The 26,333-nt window shown below is 44.7% G+C and overlaps 1 protein-coding gene and 1 long non-coding RNA gene across 4 annotated transcripts in view; one reads left to right on the top strand and one right to left on the bottom strand.

Moving 5' to 3' along the window:
• Positions 1 to 515: 515 nt before the first annotated feature.
• Positions 516 to 5,558, bottom strand: LOC135410041 (uncharacterized). Its single transcript, XR_010428493.1, has 3 exons — positions 5,401 to 5,558; positions 1,338 to 1,411; positions 516 to 870 (listed from the first exon to the last, which is right to left on the bottom strand). It is a non-coding gene; the product is annotated as an uncharacterized LOC135410041 (long non-coding RNA).
• A 5,557-nt stretch (positions 5,559 to 11,115) lies between these two features.
• The window catches only part of LONRF2 (LON peptidase N-terminal domain and ring finger 2), a 37,236-nt gene continuing 22,018 nt past the window's right edge, over positions 11,116 to 26,333 (top strand). The window contains exon 1 of one of the 3 annotated variants that reach the window (XR_010428487.1): positions 11,116 to 12,142. Coding sequence is in view for 2 of the 3 variants with exons in the window: in XM_064646299.1 (XP_064502369.1) it covers positions 11,389 to 12,142 (754 nt within the window). In the remaining variant the exon portion in view is untranslated. The remainder of the gene's footprint in view (positions 12,143 to 26,333) is intronic. The other 2 variants (XM_064646299.1, XM_064646300.1) reach the window with 2 other exon arrangements.

Genomic DNA, 26,333 nt, shown 5'->3' with positions numbered 1-26,333 from the left:
AGTTCTAAATTAAATCAGAATACCCTTAAGCTGCCCTGCTGCGAATGCTTTTACACAGATCTCCTGGCAGCGAGTCAAGCATTGTCACCACTCCTCCACTCCTGTGCCTAGTATTTGTTATTTAGGCATGTACTTTGGGATTTCTGGTGAAGACAGGGCATTATTAATGCTGCTGTGCAAGCTCTGAGTGAAACTTCACCCAAACATGGGCAAACAACTCCAAGAGAGACTTGTGAACCAGAACGACCACAGAGAAGCTCGGGAAAAGTTGTGTTAGGGATCTCTGTCCTGGACTGATTCACAGGTTGTACAGACTCTGTAGTCATCTTTTCTGACTTTCTACATCACACAGCCATTAAACTGTACTCCTGAATTGACTCTTATTTTGACCACAGGTGCACATTTAGGAAAGGGGAGGAGAAAGGAACCTGACCTGAATTTACAAAGGTCCATTACCGGAGAAGTCATCACAGCTCTTGGTAAAAGGTCTTAGTTTTAATTACCTTGACAGGTACTTACCTTCCATTATAATCACAGTTAAATATTTATTATTCATTTGCACTCTAAACTTTCTTCAAGCTTCATCTGATCAACTGTGGGATGCTTCAGTTCACTACAGCCAGGAGATTAGATGTGATGTCTGTTCTGGCATAGATGCTGGTGGAGGATCCTGCGCCTTACCACAACAATCATCAGAGGTGGGAAGAACTGGGACTGACTTGTAGCAGTGGGGTTTATGTCCTACTACTCTCATGTACATCACCACTCTAGTGTTCCTCACGGAATAAGGCTCTGTTCTTGGCATGCACTGAAGAAACAGTCAGCTTTTCAACTTCTTTGACCTTGTATGTCAGTCCCATGATATGTGGGCTGAAGAGAAATGGAAAGGGATAAATTAAAAGAAAAAAAAATGGCATTGTTTTGTTTCTCAATCCCTGTTTCCAGAAATTTGTTTTAAAAATCAAATCAAGCTGACCTAGCAGGGAATTCAAGAGAGAAGCATTAGGATGTCTTTTATTCCTTCGTGGTGTAAATCTAAACCCCTGGCATGATATCCAGAAGACATTTAATTTTGCAGTTATGTAGCAGCAGTCTGTATCTTTCTGCAAATCACTTGCATTGATTCACACTTAATTACACTGTTGTTTGTTCTCTTTGACCTGACAAACCAGAGACATGAGGATTAAGTTTCCAGACACCGTGAGTCTTTTTTCTAAGTGATCAATTTGAATTTCAGGTGGAAGTGAGCCAGTTGACCGCCTAGTGAGATATGGCACACCTTTTTAGCCTTGAATATAGTTGTAAGTCATCAGTGACACCTGCCTGTATTACTTTACCTGGTTAGCTGACACTGACTCTGTGGTCCATGAAATCTACTGACTTTATTAAAGGATTGGGTTTGCTGCCCCACCTAGAAAAATAAAGACATTGAAAGACACCATCTAAATAATGTTTACAGAGGATTTGAGCCAAGCAGTCTGGGGAGAAGAGACTGCTATAACAGATCAGAGTGGTGTGTAGTCTGCTGATTACTAGTTTAATAAAACCAGAAAGTAGGTGTGAGTATGTATGCAGGGAGGATTAAGACTATGTATTGTGCATGGTTTGCTTGAGAGTAGGCTGGAAAAGGATTTATTCATGTGATAATCAGTAAATGAATGGTCAGCTTTAGCAGTCAGCTATGGATATTCCATAATAGGACTTTATAAGAATGACCATTTAAAATGCACCTCCCTATAGCCCTCAGAAGTAAGTACTGTGTATTTCCATGACTGAGAGACTACAGATTTTTTACTTATGTTGTTGCATGAATAGAAGAATGAGCTTTATGTATGAACTTCACACACATTTGAAAGCCGTATCTGGTTCTGCATGACCCTGCTAGCTGTTCAGACTACATTTCACTGGAAACCTTAACAGCTTTAAGAGATCTCATTCTAAATATCTTAATGGAAGACACGCTTGTGTTTTTACTCATTTTAGTCACTGCTGCATTCATTAAAAAGTATTTTGAATCAAAATGGCTACAAACATCCTACACTTATTTTTGTACTTTCCATGTACAAAAGGTTTTTGCTTGTATGCTAGCTAACACACTGCAAATGCAATTAATCACAGAAGTGGTTTTCCCTTCTTGTCTTAACTTCTTTCCAAATAATTAGTTTTAACTGGGGCAATGGTGATTATTACACAGGCATTCACTTCCCAGTGTTCTTCTTTTGTTCCCTAACAGGGTGATTCACAAAATAGCCACTTGTTTATGGTGGAGTCAATATCTACATTTTGCTTTTTCAGTTCTTTTGATAGGGTTGCATTCAGATATTTCATTAAAGGGGCTGATCTAATCCTTTGAAGTTTTACTATTGGCTTCCTTAAATCTGGATTAGTTTTAAAACTAATAATTCTTAGCTGGATAACACCCAATGAATCTGGATGGTGAATAAAGCAGCATAAAGGATTATCTTTGTTGTGACTGAGCCAATCTACATGCACATAACCTTATTTTTGGCTGTGAACTCCCTTATGTGATCTTGTTTTTCTTCAGTAATTAATGCATGAGTCCAGTGGACATAGGTTAAAAAAATAATCAATCAAACAAAGCAAGGATTTTATCTTTTCTTTTTCTACTTCTGTTCTTCCATCTTCCTGATCCTGTGGCTGAATCCAGTGTTTTTTGCTCAAAAGGCTCTCCAACTTGGAATCTTGCTAATTTCTTCAAAGCTAAAAGACATTTGAGAAGACATCCCAGGTGCCTGAAGGAGCCTGTTGTGTTTCATCTCCCCATGGCACTGCTGCTATAGAAGCTTAAAAGTGCTTGCCATCTTCAGCCTCTCCTTCCCCAGAGACTCCAGCCTCTCACCTCCTGCCTTCTCTTACCCTTTACCTTGTTCTTCCCCTCAGCTTCTTACCAGCCTATGTGGTAAACATCATTTTTTGCAGCTGTCACACAACGCTGCCCTTCCTGCCTGCCTGCCCCTTCACCTCCAAATGCTATCAATGTGCTACTCTAATTCTACTATAGGTCATCCCAGTTTGTTTTTTTTGTCCTACCCAATGTGTTTTGCAGTTACATCCTGTCCTCCATGGAAGTGTTCTGGCCGTTGTCTCCTGATTCCCTTTCTTTCATGTCCTAAGGCAGAAGGATGCTGTCCCTTGGAGCTTTCCTCTTCAATGCCCCTCTGAGTGATGTCAGCCCAAACACAGCTTCAGCTATTAGCTTCTTTCTCCCCACAGCTAAAATAAGTCATGATGCATGCTCATTACAGCCCTTGGTGGGTACCTAGCCTTGGCTAACCTGTTTGATCAGAACCATCTGTATCATTGTATTTCTTGTTACTCAGACCTGTAATCTTGGTTTCCTACAGTTTGGCCCTAATGTTCTGGTTTTGTCTAAATATTTTTATTCCTGTCTGCACTGTGTTTTCCAAACAAGATATCCTGTCTCTTCACACTCTTTTATCATTTTCCTGGTCTCAGCCATGCTGTTGCCACAACTGAGGTGGCTGCTCTTCTCTGGCCTATTTTCTGATGGCAGCCATTTACTAATCAGTTGTTCAAACCTTCTTCCCTCCCTGTTCATTACTCTCTTATTCCTTCTTCAGGTCATCTTATTGCCTCACTTCTTCTGTGTGAGCAGAAATCCCCTCAGACTCTTCTGTAGCATTGTTCAGCCCTGCTTGCCTGGCTTTTTGGCTTCTGAGGTAATGGCCACTCCCTTGCTGAAGGCCATATCTCTGATGGATAATGTGGCTGCGGTGCTGCTGCCCTCTCCAATGCCTGGCAAAGAAGGCAGGTGATCCTGCCTGTGTCCTGATAGCTGAGTTTGGGGAGATGTGTGCAACCAAACCTACTGGCTTGGTGACACCATCCTAAAGTTGTCATCCGTGCTGATCCCCGCCATGTAACCTCACTCTTCTTCGTGGCTCAGCATCTTCCTCGTGTTGCAGAAGAGTCTCAGCACATGGGTTTTCATTTCTTGGAGTAGCAAACATCCAGTTTGCCTTCTTGGCCTAGGTGCTTGGAGCCAGCTCCTTCTCTAAGTCACCCAGTGACCATCCAGTGATCTTCTCTGAGCCCATGTTTTCACAGCCCAGCCCACTCAGTAGAAATGTTGGAGGTTCTGACTCGGAAATAGCGATGCCCTGATTTGGGCAGCTGATGAAATTCACCCCCTCAGCTGCACCCTGTAGAACAGGATAGCTGACCTTTCCACTGTAGCAGCCTGCTCTGCTGTGGTGACCCAAAATCAGTGTTTAATCAAAATATGAAAAAACACTATAGTCTTCTTTCAATAATTGGCTCTGTCAAAAAAAAAAAAAAAAAGACACTTTTGTTTAGAAGGTGGAAACTTGCCTTGTCCTGTTTGGGCTTGGCTGGAAAAGATCAGCAGATGTATTTTTATTTTGCTGTGTTCCCTCCAGATTTTATTGTCCAACCTGCCTATGCATTTTGTAGGCTGCTCAACTTCTAGGGCCAGGGATGTCATCAGGAGGTTTCTGGTGCTTGAGCTGATGATAGCAATGAGGCTCAAGGTGATGGGTGGTCTGTAAGGGACCCACACTAAACACCTTACCAGGAATCACTGATAGCTGCAGCAGAGACTCCCAGAGTATATTCCTTGAGCAGGGTCATGAAGACAGCAATCACCAGTTTACAGGGGGGACAAGACATGGCAGTACTCTCTACCTGTAAGAACGTAATCTCTCTTCTGCCCTAACACTGTCAGCTCTTTGCAATGTTTTTCCCATTTGACCCACATTTAATTTTGTTAGCATAATGTCTGGGAGTTTTTTTGAAAATGTGTCATAGGCTGACTCACAGTAAAGAATTGATTGAAACAGGACAAGAAAATTTCAGGCAAAACAGTATTTCATGTGTGCATCTAACTGATGTTATTTGCTTTTCTCATGCTAGATTGCCACCAACCACGAATTTTAAATTTGGGAAAGAAGTTCATGCCTGAGGTCCAGCTTTCCCTTTGGTAAATCCCAGGCAGCACTCCTGAAATGAAAGCCCTCACACCTCTATCAATAAGGGTAGTACCTGGGCCACAGCCCATAAGGCATGAGAAGCTGTGACCAAGGATAAGATGCTCGAACACAACACCAGGATGTCCTTCTAGAAAATTTGTTTCCAAACACATTCTCAGGGAAGACTTGCTGGTGGTGTCACACCAACACTGTAAAACTATAGGGGAACCCCTTATGAATTGGATCAAGGTGCTGCATTTCAATGGGTCCTTTTTCCGCTGGTAACACTAGCCAGAAAACAGGATGAAAAAAATGCCATGTAAAAAGAGAGATGTAAGATTAATGATGTTTCAAAAGTCAAGCATAACATGAAGGAGATAAAACATCTGAGAAGAAAATGGTGGCCTAGCAGGACTGGGAGAGATCATACCTTGAGAAAAGCTTCTCCCCATCCATATTTCCAAGGCAGGCCATCTCCCTGAAAAATATTTGTGCAAGGCTCCAGAAATGGGAGAGGTCCCCAGATGCCAATAGATGTCTGCTGTACCCATGGAGATGCCACCTGCTGTGCCACCATCCAGCTGGATGACCACCCATGTGGGTGGCTGGCACCAGAAGGGATTTGTGATGTCATGAACTGCAGCGTGCTATCCTGCTTTTTAAAATGAGCTCATTACCAGATGCCAGGAGAGTCCCTTGCCAGAGTGTGTGTCATCTCACTGAACTCCAGGACACCCTGGTGTGACATGAGCATGGGCAACAGCGCTTTCCACCCATGCAGGGTAAATGCTTGGGCTGTTAGCTTTCAGCCTGGGCCAGGTGCTGCTGCACTTAAGCATGTACAGGAGTCCAGAGTAGTGCAAGTGCTGCTTTGCTAAGCCACAGTTTAAACAGGGATTGCATAGAGGTGTAACTTCACCCAGTTTCACCGTGGATTTGCTTGCAGAACTCCCTCCCACTCAGTGGGCAAACTGACTCTGTGTAACCAGAGGTGGATGGAGATCAGCACTCAACCTGAGGGCATCCTCCTTCAGCTCTGTGCCTGACAACAGCCCTGGTGGCACCAGCAACAGAAAGAAACACAAGTCTTGATATTTATTCAGGTATGTGAATCACCACAGTGGAAAATATTTGTGTATTATTCCAAAAAATCCAAGCTGATGTTTACTGAATGAGACTGAAAAATTCCCTGATTCTATGCTAGGAAGTAGCACAGCCACTGGGACTGGGCTGTCCTTTAGTTTGTTTTACTTAAGAATGAACAATACCACCTCATTACATTACAGTGTATAATGTGAACTAATACATAAATTACAAAAGCTAATACATTCTCATTCTATAAAGACTGATTGTTATCATAGTTAGGAAAGGGGATTTTCTTTGCAGTGCTTATCTCAGAAGCTATTGGAAGGGAATATGGTAGTACACTTTAATTGGCTCCCTTTGCATCATAGAATGTGTTAATGATTTGTTGGACAATTATTAAGCTGTTTAATCTTCCTGTCAGCCCATGAAGGGTGTAGTTATGAATAACACCTTTTGTACACAATATACATGTGTCACTCTGAAAAGACAATACCCATCTCCCTCTTTGGAATGTTGCAAAAAACCACGAGAATCTCCAGAAATAATCCTAGCTCCTGCAATTCACAGCAGCTGGATTAACATATTATATTTCTTCGGGGGGGGGGGGAGGAAATATCTTTGTTATGTTTAACATTGGTAGATTTTAAGTAGCACCTTTGCAACTTTTTCATCATTGGCACTATCCTGCAACTTTCTTATAAAATACTTCTGAAAAAAAGGCTTTCTTGAAAAAAAATACATTTTTGCATATTCAGTTGGGGCAAATTCATTAAACTGGCAAAGACTTTAGTAGTAATAATCATACAGTGACCTTTTCTTTTAAAAGCTGGAAAGCTTGTAATAAATGAGTCAGTGATTAAGGAAAGAGAAAAGCAGGTTGAGTGCTGGCTGGAAGGACTGCATTTGGCACTCTGCTGTGAGTTTCCTCTCTGCCAAGGTGTGAGGCATTTACATCATGCGTTGGGTGGTGGTGGTGGTGTCTGTATTTTGCATAGCTCTTGTTTGCAGAGTGCTCTAGCTGAGGCCCAAACTCAGGCTGAAGTCTCAGCACCTCCGTCCAGTTGCTGCTCAGCTGAAGGAAGATGTACTTCTGAAATAATCTGCGCATCTAAAAAATCATATTCTGAAATTTCATCCCCTAAATCCAGTGCCCCAAGTTAGTGGCCACTCTGGACTTACCTCAGCTTCCCAGCTGCTAAAGGGCAAACTATTATTCCTTTTGACTCATGCTCTTGCTGCAAATATAAATATGTGCATATTTGGGAATATTCCAGTGCTGTACCCTGAATTTTATAGAAAAGCACACAAGGAAATCTGTAATTGTGCTACCACAGCAAAGTATGACTAATACAAATCAAAAGGTGCAAGGGGACTGCACAGTGACCAGAGAGAACATTACAATTTGGATGCCCATTAATTATCTTCTTTCCTGTGGTTAAACCACAACAGACATGCATCCTGCAGAGAAAATAGTATGTCATTAATTAAAATTGTATCAGGTTAATGCATGAAGGCTATATTAAATAAGCATATACAGCCTTAATTATTATGTACCCTAATTTTTGTGTCTTTGACTTTACAATTTCTGTAACATTTTAGCACGGTACCTGTATGTGACCCTGTGGACTGATTATATCCTAATTAACTCATCTTGAAACAATAAAAGACAGATTTCCTCAAAAAAAATCATCAAAACAAAATGGAGTTTAATACTTCAAACTACCTTGGATTAGAAAAGTGTTAGAGAAATTAAAAATGCCCTCCAAATATGTAAATGCTGTCATTTCAAAGTTGCTTCATCTTCTCCTTTCCCCTTCAAGCTTCAAGTAAATTCTACCCTGGGGAAAACCCTGTGGAAGCTGGGCCTCAGGAAGAAGTTGAAAATTAGGCTATGAACTTAAAGGAAACCTCACGACAACTTTGAACTGTGTAACAGTGACTCAGTTGAGTAAGTACCTATAATTCTCCCCTTGGAAAGCAGATGGACTTCTACACGTTGCTTGAGAGAGCGTGATGAGGCCACTCCTAAGGGGAAGTGTACTATTAACAGGAAAACAGTACTGATAACGGGGAGCACCTCTTAACAGCCTTCTACACAGGAGCTAATTTTGGGTAACAGGTTTGCGTGGGTTTTTTTTAAGTTGATGAAGCCAGCAGAAGTTTTGCCATGGTTTTGGTGAGAACAAGAGAAGGTCCTTTATCTCCTGTGGTAGACAACATTTCAGTCCTATGCAGTAGCTACAGCTTTTCTTCTAATAAAAGTTATAAACCAACTTTGGTGTTTCTTTTGGTGTCAGCTTTCAGGTCCTTTATGGCCAATTCATTCTGTTTTGTGGCTGTTGCAATTTTTTGCTTGTAGTTTATCCAGCAAGAAGCCATAAACCACATGACCATGTCATGAAGTACCTGTTCCACTGGAATTTCTTGGCAGGAGTCTCCTATGTCACATTCAGTGGGGTAGTCATAATACTGATAATTTCAGTGAGAAGCATGAGCTTCTTAAGTATAGATTATTAATAATTTTACTTTGGTTTCTTTAACCCTGGTTCTTGCTGTTTCTTAATCCTTTCATCTTTCCTGAAAATTATTAATACTTTGGGGTGGCTCAAGTGGTGAGTCCACGTTTTCATCATCCCTCCAAGATCTGCAGCTCAGTGAATTCTTATCGATTTTGCAAAAGGCAATTGTATTAAAAAGTGGCTTTGTCACTCAGATAGGGAAACAACAAAGTGCAGACAGATGTACAAATGAACCATGCTCTGGAGCAAGAAAACTTGTGAAAGAACACGGGCCCCAAAATAGACATTGAGGAGAAGAGTGACGCAGGTGCGTTCAGACGCAGGTGGCAAGCAATTCTGCACATGGAAAGCAGGGAAAAGATGGCACACTGAGTCGGTTTGAACAGCAGTGAGGTAATTTTGTTCCTTGCAAATAGATGTCTTGGGAAAAAATAGATGCTGTGTGCCAAGAGGCTATTGATCACGTTGCTAAATAAAGTAGTAGCCTTGCTTCACAGTAGGTTCTTCTAGAAGCACCTGCTAAGCATTGATGAGGAAAGGACTGCAGCCATTCCAGCATGCCAGCACAGCATGAGCTGACACAAGCACAGCAGCAAATGGAGGGGCTGACAGGCAATGTTCAATACCACCATCTGAGCCATTGCCTCCCGAGTCACCCATCAGAAGGGACAGCTAGAGCTGAAGGACCATCATGCAGCAATCCCAAGACACATGGGGAAAAGCAGCACACTAGGACGGACTTCCTTGCTGTCTCGTGCAGGAAAGCAAGGAGGGCTGCTGGGGAGTTCCCAGCCAAAGAGCCTAATGGCCAGGTGAGTGGGATGGGAGCAATCAGCAAAAATGCCATTGCTCCTTGTCAGGGTTATAGGAACCAGAAAATAACGCTAAGAAAATAAGGCTTAAGCAGTGAGTCTACATTTTCATCATCTGTCCAAGATGCCATGGCTTGTCCTTGATACCTCAGAGTAGAACTGACTGCACCGTTTCTGTCCTCTAACCTATGAATCATGTCCCCAGGTGACTTTGGTAAAATGGCAATGGGATTCCATCCTAATTCCAAGTGAACATGTCAAGAAAGAGAATGATGAAATAGTGACAGGCTGCTGAGGTCACCTTCTGGATAGAAACCGTGAGCCAAAGAGGACAGTACAAGTGTTAGAGCAGTGAGCATTGCTCAAAGAATCAATTGCTAGAAACACAAACAGTGAAAAATGGGTAAGTCACGCAGCAACTTACCACAAACATATCACCATTCCAGAAAACAACAATACTTCTACAGACATCATCCACCTGCTTCTTTATTGATCTGAACATCCCTGGAATCAGTCTTGCTAGAGTTTCTAATCTATTATGCCAGATAAGGGGAGGGTTTCACAGAGGTATCGGAGGGGTTAAGATGGCTGGCACGACTTTGGTAGTCTGGGGGTATCCTTTATCCATCATGGATGGCTTTGAGGATCTGAGAAACAAAGGTCCTGCTTCTTGCTGTGAGCTGGGTCCTTTGGTCATGCTTATTTCACCGCGAATACTGATGCTTAGTTATGCCTGACTGTGCAGTATATGACATAAACTACATATATCTAAAGAAAGATAATGTCATACTATTTAGAAAATATCAAATATCAAAAATATCCTTTCATAGGATAAAGACTATTTGGTACAATAGTTAATGAATGAGATATTCCTGACGTGGGCTAAGAGGCCAACATTTGGGGGCTGGAGGCCTAGCAGGAGAGAGGCTAAGCTGAAAATACCCTCCACTGTCTAGTTGCAGTCTAAAAAGCAGCTGGAGGTGGGTACCTTCCAGTTGGACTGACAGGCTCTCCGCTTCTCCAAGCGGTTTGTTTACAGCTGTGTCTAAAATAAACGTTGCCTTTTTTTTTTTTTTTTTTTTTTTTTTTACTCCTGTTATTCCTGCGGAGCGAGTTGGATTCCTTTCTGACTCACGCATGATTAACTAACTTCCAGCTGCATTATCTTTATTGTTGTTGCCGATGCACAAGCCAGCGCTCAGCATGACTCGCGGATCCCAAGCTGCGCTGGCGAGGCTGCCACTTACAGAAAAGGATTTTTCCTGAGAGTTGTGGGGTTTGGGAATTTGTTTTTTTCTCATTTATTTATTTATTTGACAGCACCTGCTTGCTTTCTCGGGGACTGGGGAAATAACAACAAACAGCAGCCGGTAGACGTGTCCCGACCCGCCCCGTGAGGTGCTGCTGGCCGAGAGGCCGAGCCCGGCGGGCGGGCAGCGCCGAGGGGGTCCCGGCACACGGCGGGAGGGCAGGGTCCGGCAGTGCCTGCGAGGAAGCAGTTGATGCCGGGCACCAGGAAACGGGAAGGAAGAGGCCGAGCTCAGCAGGGGCCGCACAGCGGAAGCCCCCCCGGCCCCGCTCCCTCAGGGCCGCAGCTGCCGCCGGACCGGGCGCACGTGCGGGCGCGGCGGCGCGCGGGCACGTGCGGGGCGGGCACGTGCGGCAGCAGCAGCCGCCGGAGGGAGCGGAGAAGGGAGGGAAGCGGCGCTCCCGCCGCCCCGGGGCAGGGCGCCCGGGCTGCCGGATGGGGGCGGTTTTACCCGGCCGTTCGCCCCTTACATAAGTCGGGAGCGAGTCCACCCCCCATCCCTTCTGCTGTTCCCCCTTCCCCCTCCCGGAGCCGCCCCCCTGCTGCAGCGATGTGACACGCCCCCTCTCCATCCCTTCCTCCCTCCCTCCCTCCCTTCCGTCGCCGTCCCCTCCCAGGAAGGAGCCGGAGTCGGCAGCGCCGCGGGCCCAGCATGGAGTAGGGCGGCCCGGGGCTGGCGGCGCCGCGCGGGCATGGAACTGGGCCCGGGGCCCTGCGCGCTGCCCCCCGCCGCCGGGGCCAGGGCGGCGGCGGGGGGACCCTGCGCCGAGATGCTGCAGGTGGCGGAGGAGGCCTTCCGCGGCGGCAACTTCGAGCTGGCGGCCGAGATCTACGGCTCGGAGCTGGCGGGGCTGCCGCAGCCCGAGCGGGGCCTGTGCCTCCGCCGCGCCGATGCTCTGGCCAGGGCCGGCCGCATGGCCGAGGCGCTGGACGCCTACGGCGCGGCGGCGCGGCTGGCGCGGTTGCGGCCCGAGGAGCTGCGGGAACTGGCGGAGAGCGTCGCCCTCAGCATCCGCGACAAGGAGCTGCGCCTGCCGCCCTGGGGGAGCGACGCGGCCGGCGGCGGGGCAGAGGGCGAGGGTCTGGGCGACCCGGCGTGCTGCCGCCCGCCTGAGCTGTTCGCCTGCCCGCTGTGCCGGCAGCTGCTGTGCGAGCCGGTGACCCTGCACTGCGGGCACACCCACTGCCGCCGCTGCGCCGAGCCCGGTGACTGCGGCCGCTGCCACCGCCCGCGCCGCTCCGCCGAGCCGACCCCCGCCGCCGCCGCGCCGCCGCCGCCGTCTGCCGCCGCCCGCCCGCGGGTCAACGTGGTGCTGGGCAACCTGCTGCACAAGTGGTTCGGCGCCGAGAGCCGGGCGCGGCGCCTCCGCGCCGAGGGCGACGCGCTGCGGGAGCGCCAGGAGCTGCCGGCCGCCCTGGAGAAGTACAACCAGGCCCTGGACATGGGTGAGTGGCACCGGCGGGGAGGAGGAGGGGGCCAGGCAGGGGCAGCGCTGACCTCGGCCCCCGCAGCCGTGCGGGGAGGGGGTTTGCGGTGAATGGTGGGAGAAGGCACCCGGGGGGGGGGTGTGGAGGTTACGAGCAGGAATCCTGCTAGCGGGTCTCCTCTCGCCCGCCCCCTCCCAGTGAATGGCTATTTTTGTTCCACTGGTATTTCTGTCCTTGCTCTCAAGGTGCCTGGTGTTTAGCTGCTCGTAGCTGATGACTCATTATGCAGTATTTCTAGAAAACCCGCTTTTCTATTTATGGGGAAGCCATCATTAAGTGCAGGATACGCAGTAGTGGTCATGTTGAGCCCCACCGCGGCTTCATGGATCGGATTCATTCACCTACGTGCAGCTGCAGCTTCAGCAAGATATAGTCTTTGAAAACACCTAATGAGGTATCAGTAGGCGTAAAGGCTCAGAAAATTTCCTTTATCTTACACTGCGCAAAATACTTAAGATAAACCTGCGTTTTGCCTCGAGGAGATAAGTCCGCCCATGTTTTGAGCGTAGCCTCTTTGTTGGCACGAAGGATTTCTGCGTGCAGTGTTCTCTGAGGAGCTTGGCTTTAAATAAAAATGGCACTGTCTGCCTTCCTCCTCTGCCAAACCGATGGCAGCCTTAGTTTATGAAAAGTAGGTTGTTTTCAGGCTCTGCGCCGAGTAGTAGGTGGATCCTGCTCGCTCGGTTGTAGCCGTGTAGTAGTGGTTGTGTGCGTGCGCGCGCCCGGCTTGTTTGCCCTGCGAGCGCAGGGGGTGGTACAACACCGGGAATGTCTGAAGCGCCTGGAGAGGGGCGTGGAGCTGGGGAGAGCCGGTATCTCGACAAATTCCCGGGATCTGCCACTCCTCTGGTCTGAGCGTGATGGATGTCCGATTTAATCGAGGAGGAAGGGAGCAGAAAGCCTCCATCATGTTAACAGAGACGAAATCCTGCCGGTAAATGTCTTCGAAAGAGATGTGTAAAAAAAAAAAAATGTGCTTCCCCTGTGAATGAGCTCCTTCCCTGCATTGAGTAAAATTGCTTTCCTTGTTCCTAGTTGTTACATAAATGGCTCTGGTTTGTTTTTTTTTTTCTTAATTTATTTTGTCGTGTAGAGAAACACGCTGTTTTGTTAGTCGTTGACTCACTGTCTTTTTTTTTGCGACGGTTGCATGATAGGCATTGAAGAAATAAGAGTTTGAGATGGGATAATATGGCATAGTATCACCTCACAGCTGATCCTGGCTGCAGAAACCATTACTTCTGCTGTTTCTTCCACTGCTGCAACTAGATGTGCAAGTTTTCAGTCCTAGCCGAGTGTCCCTGTAAAACTGTTACGCGGTTTAGCTGAAGTAATAATCTATTAAAGTAGGGCAGGACGGAGAGTCCAAGAAGGAAGGTGAAGCAGAGGGAGGGGAGAGGCTTTATGTAGGTCACTGGTGGTTACAGTGAGTTTTCAGTAGTGGAGCCTCCTGATATTTTGGGTTCAGGGTCCTACTGCAGGGGAAAGTAGCATCTCATCAATTAAATTAGTGTTTGAAGTGGTTTTTAAAGAACTAGTTCTCACTGTTGCCTGTGCTTTTTGCTGTGTCTGCATGGGGGTGAAAGGAGAGGGAAGACTGTAGTGTGCTGCTGGTGCTCTCACACAGCATGTCCTTCCCCTTCCTGTCTCTGGAGCACAGTCTCCAGCTATGGCTGCAATGCATCAGGGTCTCAAGATAACTCCTTTGCAGTGTCCTTATTTCTGTCTTCTGTGATTTCACAGCATGCTAGGAATCTGTTCAGAAAGTCCTCACTCTGTCAGTGGCACTAAAATTGCTTAATAAGACTTTTTAAAAATAAAATAATAGTAGGTATCTTGCTAGCTTTTGAAATCCAAAACTCACAGGCTCACATGTTGTAACTTCCCAGTAGTGGATCCAAATTCCTGCTGAAGGACAGCCCGCCTGCCAGCCCTTCACCTTTTTTGATGTTTTGTGTGTGCCTATGCCATTTCTCACAGCCTAAACTGCTGTATGAGCCTCATGTTCTGAAATTCTTCCCACATATTCATCAGGTACTGATTTTTGGCATGCTGCAGTTGCCCTCTTGTTTTCTAGTCAAATATCAGGGTAAATAAGAAGGAAAAAAAAAGGAAACACATGCCTTTTTGGTAGTTGTGTTAGCATATGGGCAACTTAAAATGCACACAACAACCCCAAGAAACATGCCATTCCTGAGACCATTGTCCCAACGCTTCTTTAACTCTGTTAGGCTTGGGGCCATGACAGCTTCCTTGGGGAGCCTGTTCTAGTGCCTGACCACCCTTTGGGTGAAGAACCTTTTCCTAATATCCAGCCTAAACCTCTGACACAAATTCAGGCCATTCCTTTGGATCCTGTCACTGGTCACTGCAGAGATCAGTGCCTGCCCCGCTGCTTCCCCTCATGAGGAAACTGTAGACCATGATGAGGTTTCCCCTGTCAGAGACTGAAATGTTTGATGACTTATGCATTCTAGGAGACTTTTGCAGGCTTTTGACTTGCATTATACCTCTGGTGAGCAATCTGGCCCCTCCCTCCCTCCAGTGCTGAAGGTTTGAAGCCCTGAAAAGGCAAGAGCCGAGCTTGCAGGCTTTTGACTATTGCACTGTACCTCTGATGGCCCATAGGAGCCCATCCCTCCCCTCTGCCAGTCGGGAAAAGGGTGGGAACCAGGCCAGACACAGTAACTCTTGCGCAGGGCCCAGGGAGAGGTTGGAGGCTCGAGGCATGGCCCGTGACACTGACCATGGATATAATAACTCATAACTTCTTGGAGTGTGGGGGCTTCCCTCCTTCACCCCCAGCAGATCAAGGCCACCACTTCAACTGACAGACATGGAAGCTGCAACTACTAAGTTTCATTGCTGGACCCCGTGGGCGGTGACTATATACATCTGTCCACTCTCAGCTTTTCTTTCCCTTACTCTTATCCTGCCTTCCTCTCCCCTATGCATTTTCTCCCCCCCCCCAAAGGTTATCTCTATGTCACATTGTTATATGACAGCACCTAAAATTCTAGCATACCTGTTGATGCAAAATTGTCCCCTATGCATTTTCTCCCCCCCCGCCAAAGGTTATCTCTATGTCACATTGTTATATGACAACACAGAAATGCTAGCATGCCTGTTGATACAGAATTGTTAAAATAAACCTTGCCAGTATATGTTTTCAGACACCGATTATTCAGTGTCGTTTTACTCTAATCCACCCCAAGGGAATTATTGATAAAAACCTGGGTTACCCCCCTCCCTTTTTCTGGGGCGGGTGGTAACATCCCCTCAGTCTCATCTTCTCCAGGCTGAACAGACTTCTAATGTGTGAGAAAATAACTACTTTTTAAAACCTCCAAATATTAATGTACTACTATTAAGTGTCAAGGGCCTGGGTGTCCTTAAAATGTCATTTTAGAGACTGAAGGCACATGAACACATTGATTATACAATTGTGGTATAAAGTTAGGTAAAACTCCAGGTTTCTTGGCAGGACACAGTTCAATTTTTTACTGGTGTTTTTTTGTGGAGTACTTTCTTGCTCCATCTGCAACAACTGGCTTTGCGTGATGCAATATTAAAGCAAGTTTTCCAGTTACCTATGACTTCTTTCATTCTGATTGTGATCTTCTCTCTTCTGGTTTGCATTTTAGTTCTTGCTATGACTGTGACCTCCTGTCTTCCAATTTACATTTTAGTTCTCAGGGTGCTTCAGTTCTAAATACAAAAGACTCCTGTTATGTACGCTTATTTCTGGTGTGATCTGGAATATCTGCTAGTTTCAGGTCTGGGAAGAGGTCTTTGTCCTTCAAGTTGTCAACTTTTTCCGATTCAGCTAGTTGCTGTTACAAAAGCATACTCTTAACAAGTATGTTCCTCTTTTGTCCTTTACTACCGGACCTACACCATCACTGTTGCTCCCATGTTCTCTCGATAGTCTGCTATGGTTTCAGGTGTGGTTGTGTGGGGTTTTTTGTTCTTAAGAAAATCAGCTTTGCTATTTGATCCTTTTAGTCCTGGTGAATTGCCCACAGCTTGGTGGTCTATGCTTTATATGTTTTATACAAAGTTGCTGGCTTTTCTTTTGCTGCTGTAGATGTTGGAATAGATCGCTCATTATTGAAAGGCATCTAATTACGACAGCTTCAAAGCAAACACATGTCAGGTTGCTTGAAAAGAAACATTTGTTTCCAGCTGGATCACTTTTTGTGCCAAGCTTTATGCTGTTCAGCCATCATAATATCAAATATTGTCCAAATGTTGTTCTCCTGGCTGTTACCCCAGCTTTCTGAATTTCATTTGTGTGGGGATCAGAGGTGGGCTTCCTCTCTGAGATCCCTTCTCTTTTAACTCGTCTTTTGATTATATGAACTATTAAGTCAGTTAAACTGAAATATATTACATATGTGTGCAGGATTAGTTTATTTGGGTTTGGTGTTTTGGATTTTGCATTTGTTTTTGTTTTGTTTAGATTTGGAGCTTTTTTGTGCAGTAAGTGCTTTCTGCACGCTCTTTTCTCTCACCTGCTGCTCTCTGATGGAGGTGCTCTCTGAAGGGCATGTGCCTGCGAGGAGTACAGTTGTTTCTGTGTATCCAGGCGTACAGATCCTTTAAGCTGTGTGCCTGAAACTAAACAAAGTTAGATTTCAGATAAATTAATGTATTTTGAGGATGTCCTTTTGCTAATGTGTTTTAGTTCTGTTTTTGTTTCTACAAAGCAGTTCCCAGTTACGGAGGTGGTAGCAGGTGGCTATTGCTTCATAGGGAGTTTGTGAGTAGAGCTTTTCCCAAGTACAGAGCTCTAAAGGAGACCAAGCTCTCCTCAGGATGAGGGTGCACTTGTAAGCCAACACATATGCAGAGTGTCAGAGGGTTGGGATGGTAGTGGCTCATGTCTTCAGCCAGCATTTCTCTGTGCCCTTCTTTGCACTGAGAAAGCCTGTTAGCATCCTGTGCCTTTCCTGTAAATAAGCCTGAGGATGTTTGCTCAGAGATACAAAGCCCAGTGGTGTAGTCCTGTGGCTCCTGTTGCTGCTGCTGTTTTGTAGCAGTGCTGGTTCCTGGGTTGTGTCTGCAGTTGCCAGTCTTGGGTGGTCTCTCAAGCCTGAATTAGAGCTGCAGCTCTGCTGGAAAGGGCTGTGTCCCTGCTGTGCCCACCTGACCCTAATCCCAAACAAGCTTCTTTTGGTGGAAGGGGTGACTGTGCCCTGGTGCCTGTGGTGTGATGAAGTAGCTGCTTGTTTGCCTGCTCTGTGCTGTGCAGTTGTGGCTGGCTCCCAACAGGGTGGCACACATTGTATCTGGACAGTGGTGTTTCAGGACACTCTGTTTCTGCATGAGACATGTTGGGTCCAGTATGTAATTACCTGCTGCTGCAAAGTTTATCAAGCCTGAGAAGTTCACTGTTTCCAGAGAGCTGTGAGAGCTCAGCAAACCCTGAAAGTGATTGTTTACTTTCTGATGTGATGGGCTCTTTCTGAGCAGAAATAGATTTGTCCTGGGAAGGGGGATAGCCAATGCATGCAGCTGCTCAAATTGCTCAGCATTTTAATTCCACCCCCGGCCAAGGGTTTCAGAATGAGCATGTAGGAAATAAAGCTCAGCTGTATCAGAGTTTTAAAACACAGCGAAGAATAGATATATATGTGAAGGAGGTCTTTTCTTCTTAAGTCCTTTACATGGATCTCTGTTTCCAGAGGATAAAGAATGGTGCAGGAAAGGCCAAGGAGAGAAGGCAAGTTTGTACCAGGCCCATAGTGTCAGAGGTAGCACACTGCAGGGCAAGCAAGGGAGGTGCTTCTGCCTGGGCACTGGAGATGCTCCATCTCTAGTCTCCTGGGATGGAGAGCTGCACACTGAGCTCTAGCCCACGAGGTGATGGTTAGGGCATTTCTAGAAACAAAATATAGGAGCTTTCCTGAGCTTTGGTGGAAAGAGGAGAATCTGCCTTTCTTGGCCAGACCTTGGAGAAACCTCTCCCTTTTAATTCCAGTGCATGTTCACCATAAATTGATCTGATCCAAAAGAAAGCTTAATGTGGCAAGACAGCACTAATTTATTTTGTGATCAAGCAATTAATGGAAATTTATCTGATGCCTTCCAAATTCTCCCTGTGTAAGAATTGAATGAAGGGGGCGGGGCAGGCCAAGAGACAGTAGAAAATAGATATAAAGGGAGCTACAGACCTCCAGTGATTCAGGTGCAACGACTGTAGATTGTCCTGCTACGTAAATGCCAGGTTGTGGGGTTGCACTGCTTCCTGAAGAGCATGGATAGGTAAACTTCCAGCCACACATTGTTAGAGTTGCACTGAGTGCTTACAGCCATGAGTAAATAGGTATGGGCGAGCATTTTGCCATGCCTCAAAAATTACTTGCTCAGGCGTTTTTCTTCCAAACCTGCTTCTGAGTTGTTTCAGGTAATGGGTGAAAGGACGATAAGAATTTCTTGCTGGGCTGGTGGAACAGCCTCCTGGTGACTTCCTACTGCAGCCCTGAGTGGTGATAGATTTCTGTGTTAGTCATGGGTCAAGATCAGAAGAAGCAAAGAAGAGTCTGTAAAGGGAAGCTGCTGAACTCTAATCTTTAGAGAGTTGTGCTTAAATTTTTACAGAGGTGACTGATGCCATTTTATTAATTCTACTGTTTTCAAAGGTCTTGCACTCGTTAATGGTGCACTTGCACACCAAAGTTGCGTTGTTCAAAGAAAACTGCTAGAGAGCTTCCACGTGCACCTATATTTGAATTATGTGTGTTTAGTGCACTTTAGAGGTCTCTTATTTTGTATACCATTTCTAGAAGGTTGCTAATAAAAGATAAGGTCATCTTCCTATGTGGCAGAAAAGAGGTTGATCAAATTTTCCTTCCTTACAGGGTCTTGGGTACACTTTCCAGTTTGCAGTAGTAAAGAAGTAAGTCTTTGATGCTGTACCAGCCATTTAACAAAAACCACAAAAAAGCCATGGTAGACAGCTGTCATGACTCCTGCAACAGCAAATGGTTCAATCATTTTAATAATTTATCAGAAGAATATTTAATTTTGTAGCTCCTAAAGGAAGGTGACTTTAGGAGAAGAATGAGAGGTAGTGTTTCTGAAATTACCTGCTACAAAAAACAGTAGATGCTTGCTGCTTAGAGGATTTGTGCTAAAAAAGGAACTTTCCTATCCCTCTGTAAAATCATGTCTTGGAATCCACTTAAAGTGTATCTCCAAAACTCCTTAGTTCTGTTTTACATGGACAGAAAAATGTGTAAAAGTAGGAGTTTGACTGTTGCAGTAATCCTAGTGGTACTATTTTTAAACTTAAAATATTTTGCAGAGTTCTGTCCCGTAGTTGCCCCTCCTCTTTTACTGAAATAGTGCTTGAAAAATAGTAGTAAATACTTCGTATATGACACAACTGGAAATGTGTCAAGTCCTTTGGAGCAGAAGCTCATGTTACTCTTGGTTTGTATAGAGCTTGCGGTTGACTGCTCAGATCCTGTAGTTGTATCTCTGGAAGGTTTTGGCTGCTTCCAGGGGATCTGCTGAAGACAGAGGCACTATAGGGCTGCAAGACCACATCCAAGGTGGTCAGGAGGCTTATACATCACTGGCAAAGGGAAGGAGGCATCATGCTGTATTATAGACAGTCTTTGTGGTGTTTTGTTTTTGTTTTTTGTTTTTTTTTTTTAAAGTGATTACATTGGTCATGTAACTCACTGTATCTTAAGTGGTATATAACTGTATTTTCCCTTCCCCCTTCATGTATGTAACCCAGATGTAACTTCCTATTAATAATTGAACTATTTCAGCAATCCTAGAGAGTGAACTATACATACATATCAGAAAGTCTGAGGAATTTTTGAAGTCTCTTCAAACAGCATACTCTTTTTTTTTCCTCTTTGATGAAGCATAACAGAATGTCTTTTGTTTTTGATAGAAGACATTTATAGAACTGATTTGTGCTTCCTTCTCTCAAAATTAGTAGGGTATTGCGGTACTCTCTCTTTTCCACAAGTGTATTACATGATCAGCTCTATATGAGGACAGAAGTAGTAAGGTAGTCACTGAGAAACAAAAGGCCCTTTTTGCAAAAGTCAGAAATTCTGAAACAAGCTTTAACTGGAAAAAGCAAAGGTTATAAAGACCTGAAAAGTAACTAGTAGATATGGTTGCTTATGTACTAATTGTGTCAAAGAAAGCAAGTAGGTTGTCACTGTTAAAATAATTTTATCATAGAATATCTGCCTGTAAATTGATCTTGTTAAACTGTGATCATGGGAGACCTACTTGGCTGGTCCTGCCTGTCTCGAAGCACAGTGTGTCTTTGGAGTGTCCTTGCAATCACAGGTTCACGTGCATCTAGCATAGTTCCCTGTTTCTGTGGGAGGGTCAGGAATTTTCTTTGGGTGCTTTGGAGATCTGGCAAGGGGGTTGACCTCATGAGGTGTTTTGTTTTGGTTTTGAATCTTGCTCGTTATATCATACTTCAGTCCGTAGGAATCTTGATTGGGGCAGTTTCTGTACCTGCTGTTTGAGATAATAGTTCCATTCTGACTGAGGCTTTGGTCAGAAACCTTTCCCAGCCTTGAACTAAATGCTGAGTGAACTAGTAAGCATCGAAAATGAGTCACATTTGTGTCATCATCATCATGGCTAGGCTTCGTGAACGAAGATTTGGGAAGGCTCTATCCATGTTTGTTACAAGCACGCTGGTGGCTTATGAGGCCAATACGAGATAGACATGTCCGATTGCAAAAGGCACAGCAGAAAGACTCCTTAGGTGGTATATTCTGCAAGACATGGTTCTTTCTGCGTTGCCTTTTCTCCTCGAGAGTGGTCCTGCATGTGTTCTCAAAGGCATCAGCAGCGTTATAGATGGTGTGTCTCCAGGCCTCTCGATTTGAGGCCAGAGTAGACCAGTTATGATGATGAATATGGCCGAGGCTGAGATGTTGTTTCAGGGAGTCCTTGTATCTTTTCTTCGGGGCTCCTCTCTTGCGGCAGCTGGTGGCAAGTTCACCATAAAGCAAGACACATTTGTGTACTTACTGTTTTTATTATGCCAGTGCCAAGTGGCCACAGATGGACTTGGGGTACATCATGCGAAGCTGTGCCCAAATGTCCAAAGGGTAGAGTGGGAACTGGAAATACAAGGAGGGGGTGTTGTTTCATGCTATCTGAAAAGAGTAGCATGCATCTAGCAGAGTGTTGAAACATTAGAACTTGGATAGGAGGGGGCAATGATCTAATGCATTACATTTAGCTGTATGCTGGGACATTCTTGAATTCAGGACTTCTGCCGCTGCTGCTGCAATTCATCTTTTAATTGCTCTGGGAAGAAGGTTATCATTGGCTTTGCAGAAATGCAGACTAAACTGTAGGTTAATGTAGGTCTGGCATGCTTCTGCCTCATGAGGCTAGAGGTACAACACAAAATCAAGGCTACAAAGCTAGTTGCATTGTCTCTGTAGCAGCTCTTCTTCTAGGTAGCGTATAATTTCCATTACGGTGTTTCTGCTGAGTAATGATGGGAATAGTTGATTAGCTGTGCTTAGTGGTAATGACAGTCCAGCTTTCAATAATGTATCTGAGGACTTACTGAGCCTGAAATAAAACTGCTGGGAATCTACAGCATTTTGTTCAGCACACAGAAAGATCTGTGTTCTTCAGCCTGGGCTTTTGAACAGCAAAATACAGAGGCCAGGAGAGAAGTTAGTTCAATCTTAAAATTATATCTTCCTAAAAATAATCTAGCTCATCTATTGCCAGTGCCTTTTCTTTGAGTCAGAGTAATAATACAAGGGAGTTACTTTGTCTCCTGTGCCCCAGACCACCGAGCACATGGATAAGTGTACTGCAGGGCAAAGCAGCGAGTGGGTTGATGTCCTCTGTCTTTGGGTGGGAGGGCAAGAGGAGAGCATTGCCATTTCAGTTCTGCTAATTAAGTGGTGACTGCAGTTTGTCCACTCCAGTTGAAAAAGGTCTGCTCTCCTCTTTCATTTTGGAGTGCTCTGTGCTTAGGTTGGGTGCAGAGGTGAAATCCCAGTCAGGCATAGACCAGTTCTGTAGCTGCACAGTGCAGATGAGTTATACTGGGGCTTTCTGATGATGTCTGAATCAACTTTCCCATGGAGGTAACAGGAGAGAAAACTTTGGCTCAGGGAGGCTTTTTTAAATTCATAATGGGCACTTCTGAAGGAAGAAAGACATGAAGAATTCTTCATATCTGCATGAAGGTAAAAGAAATTAAAATATTTTGAAGTAGAGCTTGATGGGATATACACTGCCTCCTCTGATAGAGTCTGTTTTATTACACTGGTTGTGGGCAGTGTGAGTGTGGATGAGGAGGGAGGCCTTTGCATGCACAAACCAGCTGCTGCCTAGTGTCAGAGTCTCCAAGAAGAGAATGGTGGGGCTCTGTGCTCCGTGTCCTCATCACAGCCTATTTCAGGAGCTCCTAAGGTCATACGCTACTGTCTGCCAGTGTTGGTCATCCAGCGGAAATGGGTTTTATATTTGCTTGCAGAGTACTGTCTGCAAGTGCCTGCTTCATAAGTGCAGTGGAAAGATGCTTGGTTGCAGAAGTGGACTTTGAGAGGAAAAGGTGTCTTTTATTGCATCCTCTGTGGACTAAAAGCTCTTGCACATTTCCTCTGTGATCTTTGGTTACTTCACTTCCTGGAGACTGACAGTGATGTAAATGCAAGGAGGAAAAGCCATGATATTCAGAAAATACATAGGTTTTTTTTAAATCCAGTTGCTAATTCAATTAAGGTAGACTGATTATTGAGAAAACAGGCCTGCTGATTGCAAGTATGTGGTCATCTTCACTGTCCCCCTTAATCAGGTTTGGGAAGCTGATCCTGGTTTTTGTCTTCGCTGTGAAATAAAGTTTTATTTGAATGTCTTTACTGATTCTGTTAATTCTTTTAAATGTGGCCCTTTCTCTGTGCCACCCTTAGCCTCTACCAAACAACCCTGTGCATCCAGTTTTTGTGTGCGGACTTGTCATGCTTCCATAAAGTTTGGGGGAGAAAAACTAGTTTCTGTTCAGTTAATTACTAAACCTTGCTAATTTCTCATTGAAATGAAAATATATGTTTCCTATTATTTTCCAAGCTTATGAAAAGGCTTTCAATACTGAATTGTTCAGAACTGAATGCATAACATAACAGAGCAAGCCAGATTTCTTTATCTCTCTAGGGCAGAAGTTTCTTCAAAATGTGGGAAAAATTTCCCCTGAAGTACTGTGCAGAGTTACTCTTATAAGCAAGACTGAAAGGTGTTTGTGATGACACTGTTTCAGTTCTGCTCATGCCTTCAGGAAATACGCTTAGGATTGAAATAGGTTTTAACAAGATGTGATTTTCTAGGAAGAAATGTCAGATAAGGAGGATTAGGGAGTTCTAGTAACTGTAAGCTTGTTCTTTTTCTGCTGAGTTCGTGGAAGAAATCTCAGTGGTAGTTTATTACAATAAAACTTCTGTTATCATCTCTGATCAGTTGGGCAAAATTCTCTTAATTACTCTAATTCCCTTCCTGGCCCAAGGAGATTTTGGGGAGCCATGTTCTCCTGCCAGCCTCTCGAACTCAACAGCATAATTTTTTTAAAAACTTGAATGCTTGGGCATATCTGTAAAAGTAATTTTGAGTCTTAGCTTCTGCATAAGTAAAAGCACAATGTAACAAACGTCTGCAGATGAGCACAAAGGTGGTGTGAGTGGAAAGTTAACCATTTTGGAGAAATCCAAGCTGACAACCACACTTTGGGCAGGCAATATTTGGCAGTCCAAAGGAAATTTCAACAGGCAAAGACCCACTCAGCTCCCTCGGCTCTGGGCCCTACATGGGCCAGTTTTGTGTGGTGCAGTGGGATTATGCTGGGAGGCTGAGAGGGAGGGAGGGAGAAGCGTGGGAAGGCTCCCAGGACCTGTGGCTGGGAGGAAGTCTCTGTGTCCCAGCTGCCCGGAGCCACAGATCCTGGGAGCCTCAGCAGTGCATCCCTGATTCTGACAAGGACATAAATTTTGCTGTGCAGCTGCAGACTCCCAGAAGGAGTTTGATTCAGGAAATGCCATCTGTTGGTATTTTGGAAACAGTAACATTTTCTACGCTTTTCTTTTTTAATTTGGCCTGAAATAATAAATTGTTTCATTAAAAAAAAAAATCTTTTCCCCCCCTCCTTTACCTCCAGAAGAAAGAGTGGGTACATTATTTTAAAACAAACTTGGCTATTGTGCAATTTTTTATTTGTGTTTATTTATTGTGTGTTGGGTTTTTTTTGTTTGTTTGGTTTTTTAACCAAATAAACTTGACAGTTGTTATAGTATAGAATCATAGAATGTTATGGGTTGGAAGGGACTTTAGAGATCATTCAGTCCCAATGCCCCCCTGCCATGGGCTGGGATACCTCCCATTAGACCAGGTTGCTCAAGGCATTTTCCAACCTGGCCTTGAATACTGGCATACTTGTATACTGGCATCTAGCAGTGTTCACAAACTCTGTATGTCCTCAAGCCCTCTCCGTCCACTTTCTGTGACTAATTATAATCACCACAATCCGTGCTGTGGTGTACACTTCCACATGTACCCTAAGTTGGAGTCAGCCAGCTGATGCCACGCTTCCACTGACAAAGAACATGAGGTTTCAGTCCATCTAGCATTGCCCTGACCAGTTGTGGACCCCCCAAAGATCTTCCCAGGACAGTCTTGCTGACAGCAGGAGGCTGGGAATGAGGGATGCATGGATTGGGTGCAGAGCTGGCAAGATTTCAGGCTGCACTGCCTGCTCTGGGAGTGGGGGAGCCTGAATGGAGGTGGCTGGGCAGTGCTCCAGCTGTGGCATCTTGTCTAGATGCTTCATTTTAGAAGACCTGTTATGCTATAGTCTCATAAATACTTCTCTCTTCAGCGATGCTGTTTGGTTTGTTGGGGTTTTTTATCCTTTCTCTCAGTTAACTAAACATTCCTTGCCAGTTACCGATTACTCATTAAGATAGGCCACACCTTACACTTTCTGAATGAGTCTTCAGTGAACAAGAGGCACAAGCTCTGAATACACACATATCTTTTCAGGTTTGCCTGGGGTGGTTCTCTTTTTTTCTTTTTCAGTAGCTTGTTTCCTTTCATATTGTGAGACCCTTTGAACTTTGCGTCTGGAGGACCTGCAGCCTTTGCTACACTGTTGTGCTGTGTGCTGGCATTTTTTTACTTAGAAGTCTTGCAGCAGAGACAAGATCCTGAAAAAGAGCTGATGAAGCTGTTCTCTCTCTGGGTCTGCTGAATGTATGAACTGTGTTGAATAGTGTGCAGGGAAGCATCAGCGTGCTCAAAACGTGTGGTAGTAAACAGAAGCAGGAAGCTGATTTGCCTTGCCCCTTAATCTCACACTACTTCCTTTCCCTATGGTGCCAGAAAATGCCCCACCCAGGGCCCTGTCTGCCTGCTGAGGTGCCTACCTCTGCTTACTGCCCCTATCCCCCTCAACATACTCTTCACACGTACTGTACAGCAGATACAGCGATGGAAATACAGACTATGCATTCTTACTTTACACTGTTCAAATGTAGCTAAGTTAAATAATTTCCTATTTGAGCATCTGCTAAAAGAAACAAAAAACTTGCTTCTGAAGATCTTTGGTTAATTACCTTCAATTGCATTCAACTTGTAGTCTTTAAGAATTGTGATCTAGAAATGTGGATCACTGCAGTGAAATAGAAAATGAAATAAAATATTAGATATTTAGCTATGAAGGTGTGACTTTGCAAAATGTAAAACTGCTTAAAAGTCTCTGACCAAACTGTGGGCAATTGAGATAAAAAGCTTAGAGAATAGGGAAGGCTTTTTAGCACGTAGAGAGGGGTGTATAACCTGAAACTGTTTGAAGTGATAAAACTTTATGTAACTACTCTATAATGGTAAGAATAGGAGGTAAAACTAAGTGTCTATTTAGATAAGACAAACTGCAAAGGAGTGTATGTGTATAACTTGTAACTGTTTGAAGTGATAAAACTTTATATAACTACTCCATAATGGTAAGAATAGGAGGTAAAACTAGATGTCTGTTTAGATAAGACAGACTGCAAAAAGAGTGTGTGTAAAGATAATTTTGAGCTTGCTACTTTCAAACTGTATAAAAGGCTATGTTATTTCTTGGCTCGGTGGAGTGCACTGG

Source organism: Pseudopipra pipra, chromosome 2 (genome assembly GCF_036250125.1).
Source record: "Pseudopipra pipra isolate bDixPip1 chromosome 2, bDixPip1.hap1, whole genome shotgun sequence".
Taxonomy (NCBI): Eukaryota; Metazoa; Chordata; class Aves; order Passeriformes; family Pipridae; genus Pseudopipra; species Pseudopipra pipra.
This window is presented reverse-complemented; position numbering and strand designations above follow the sequence as displayed.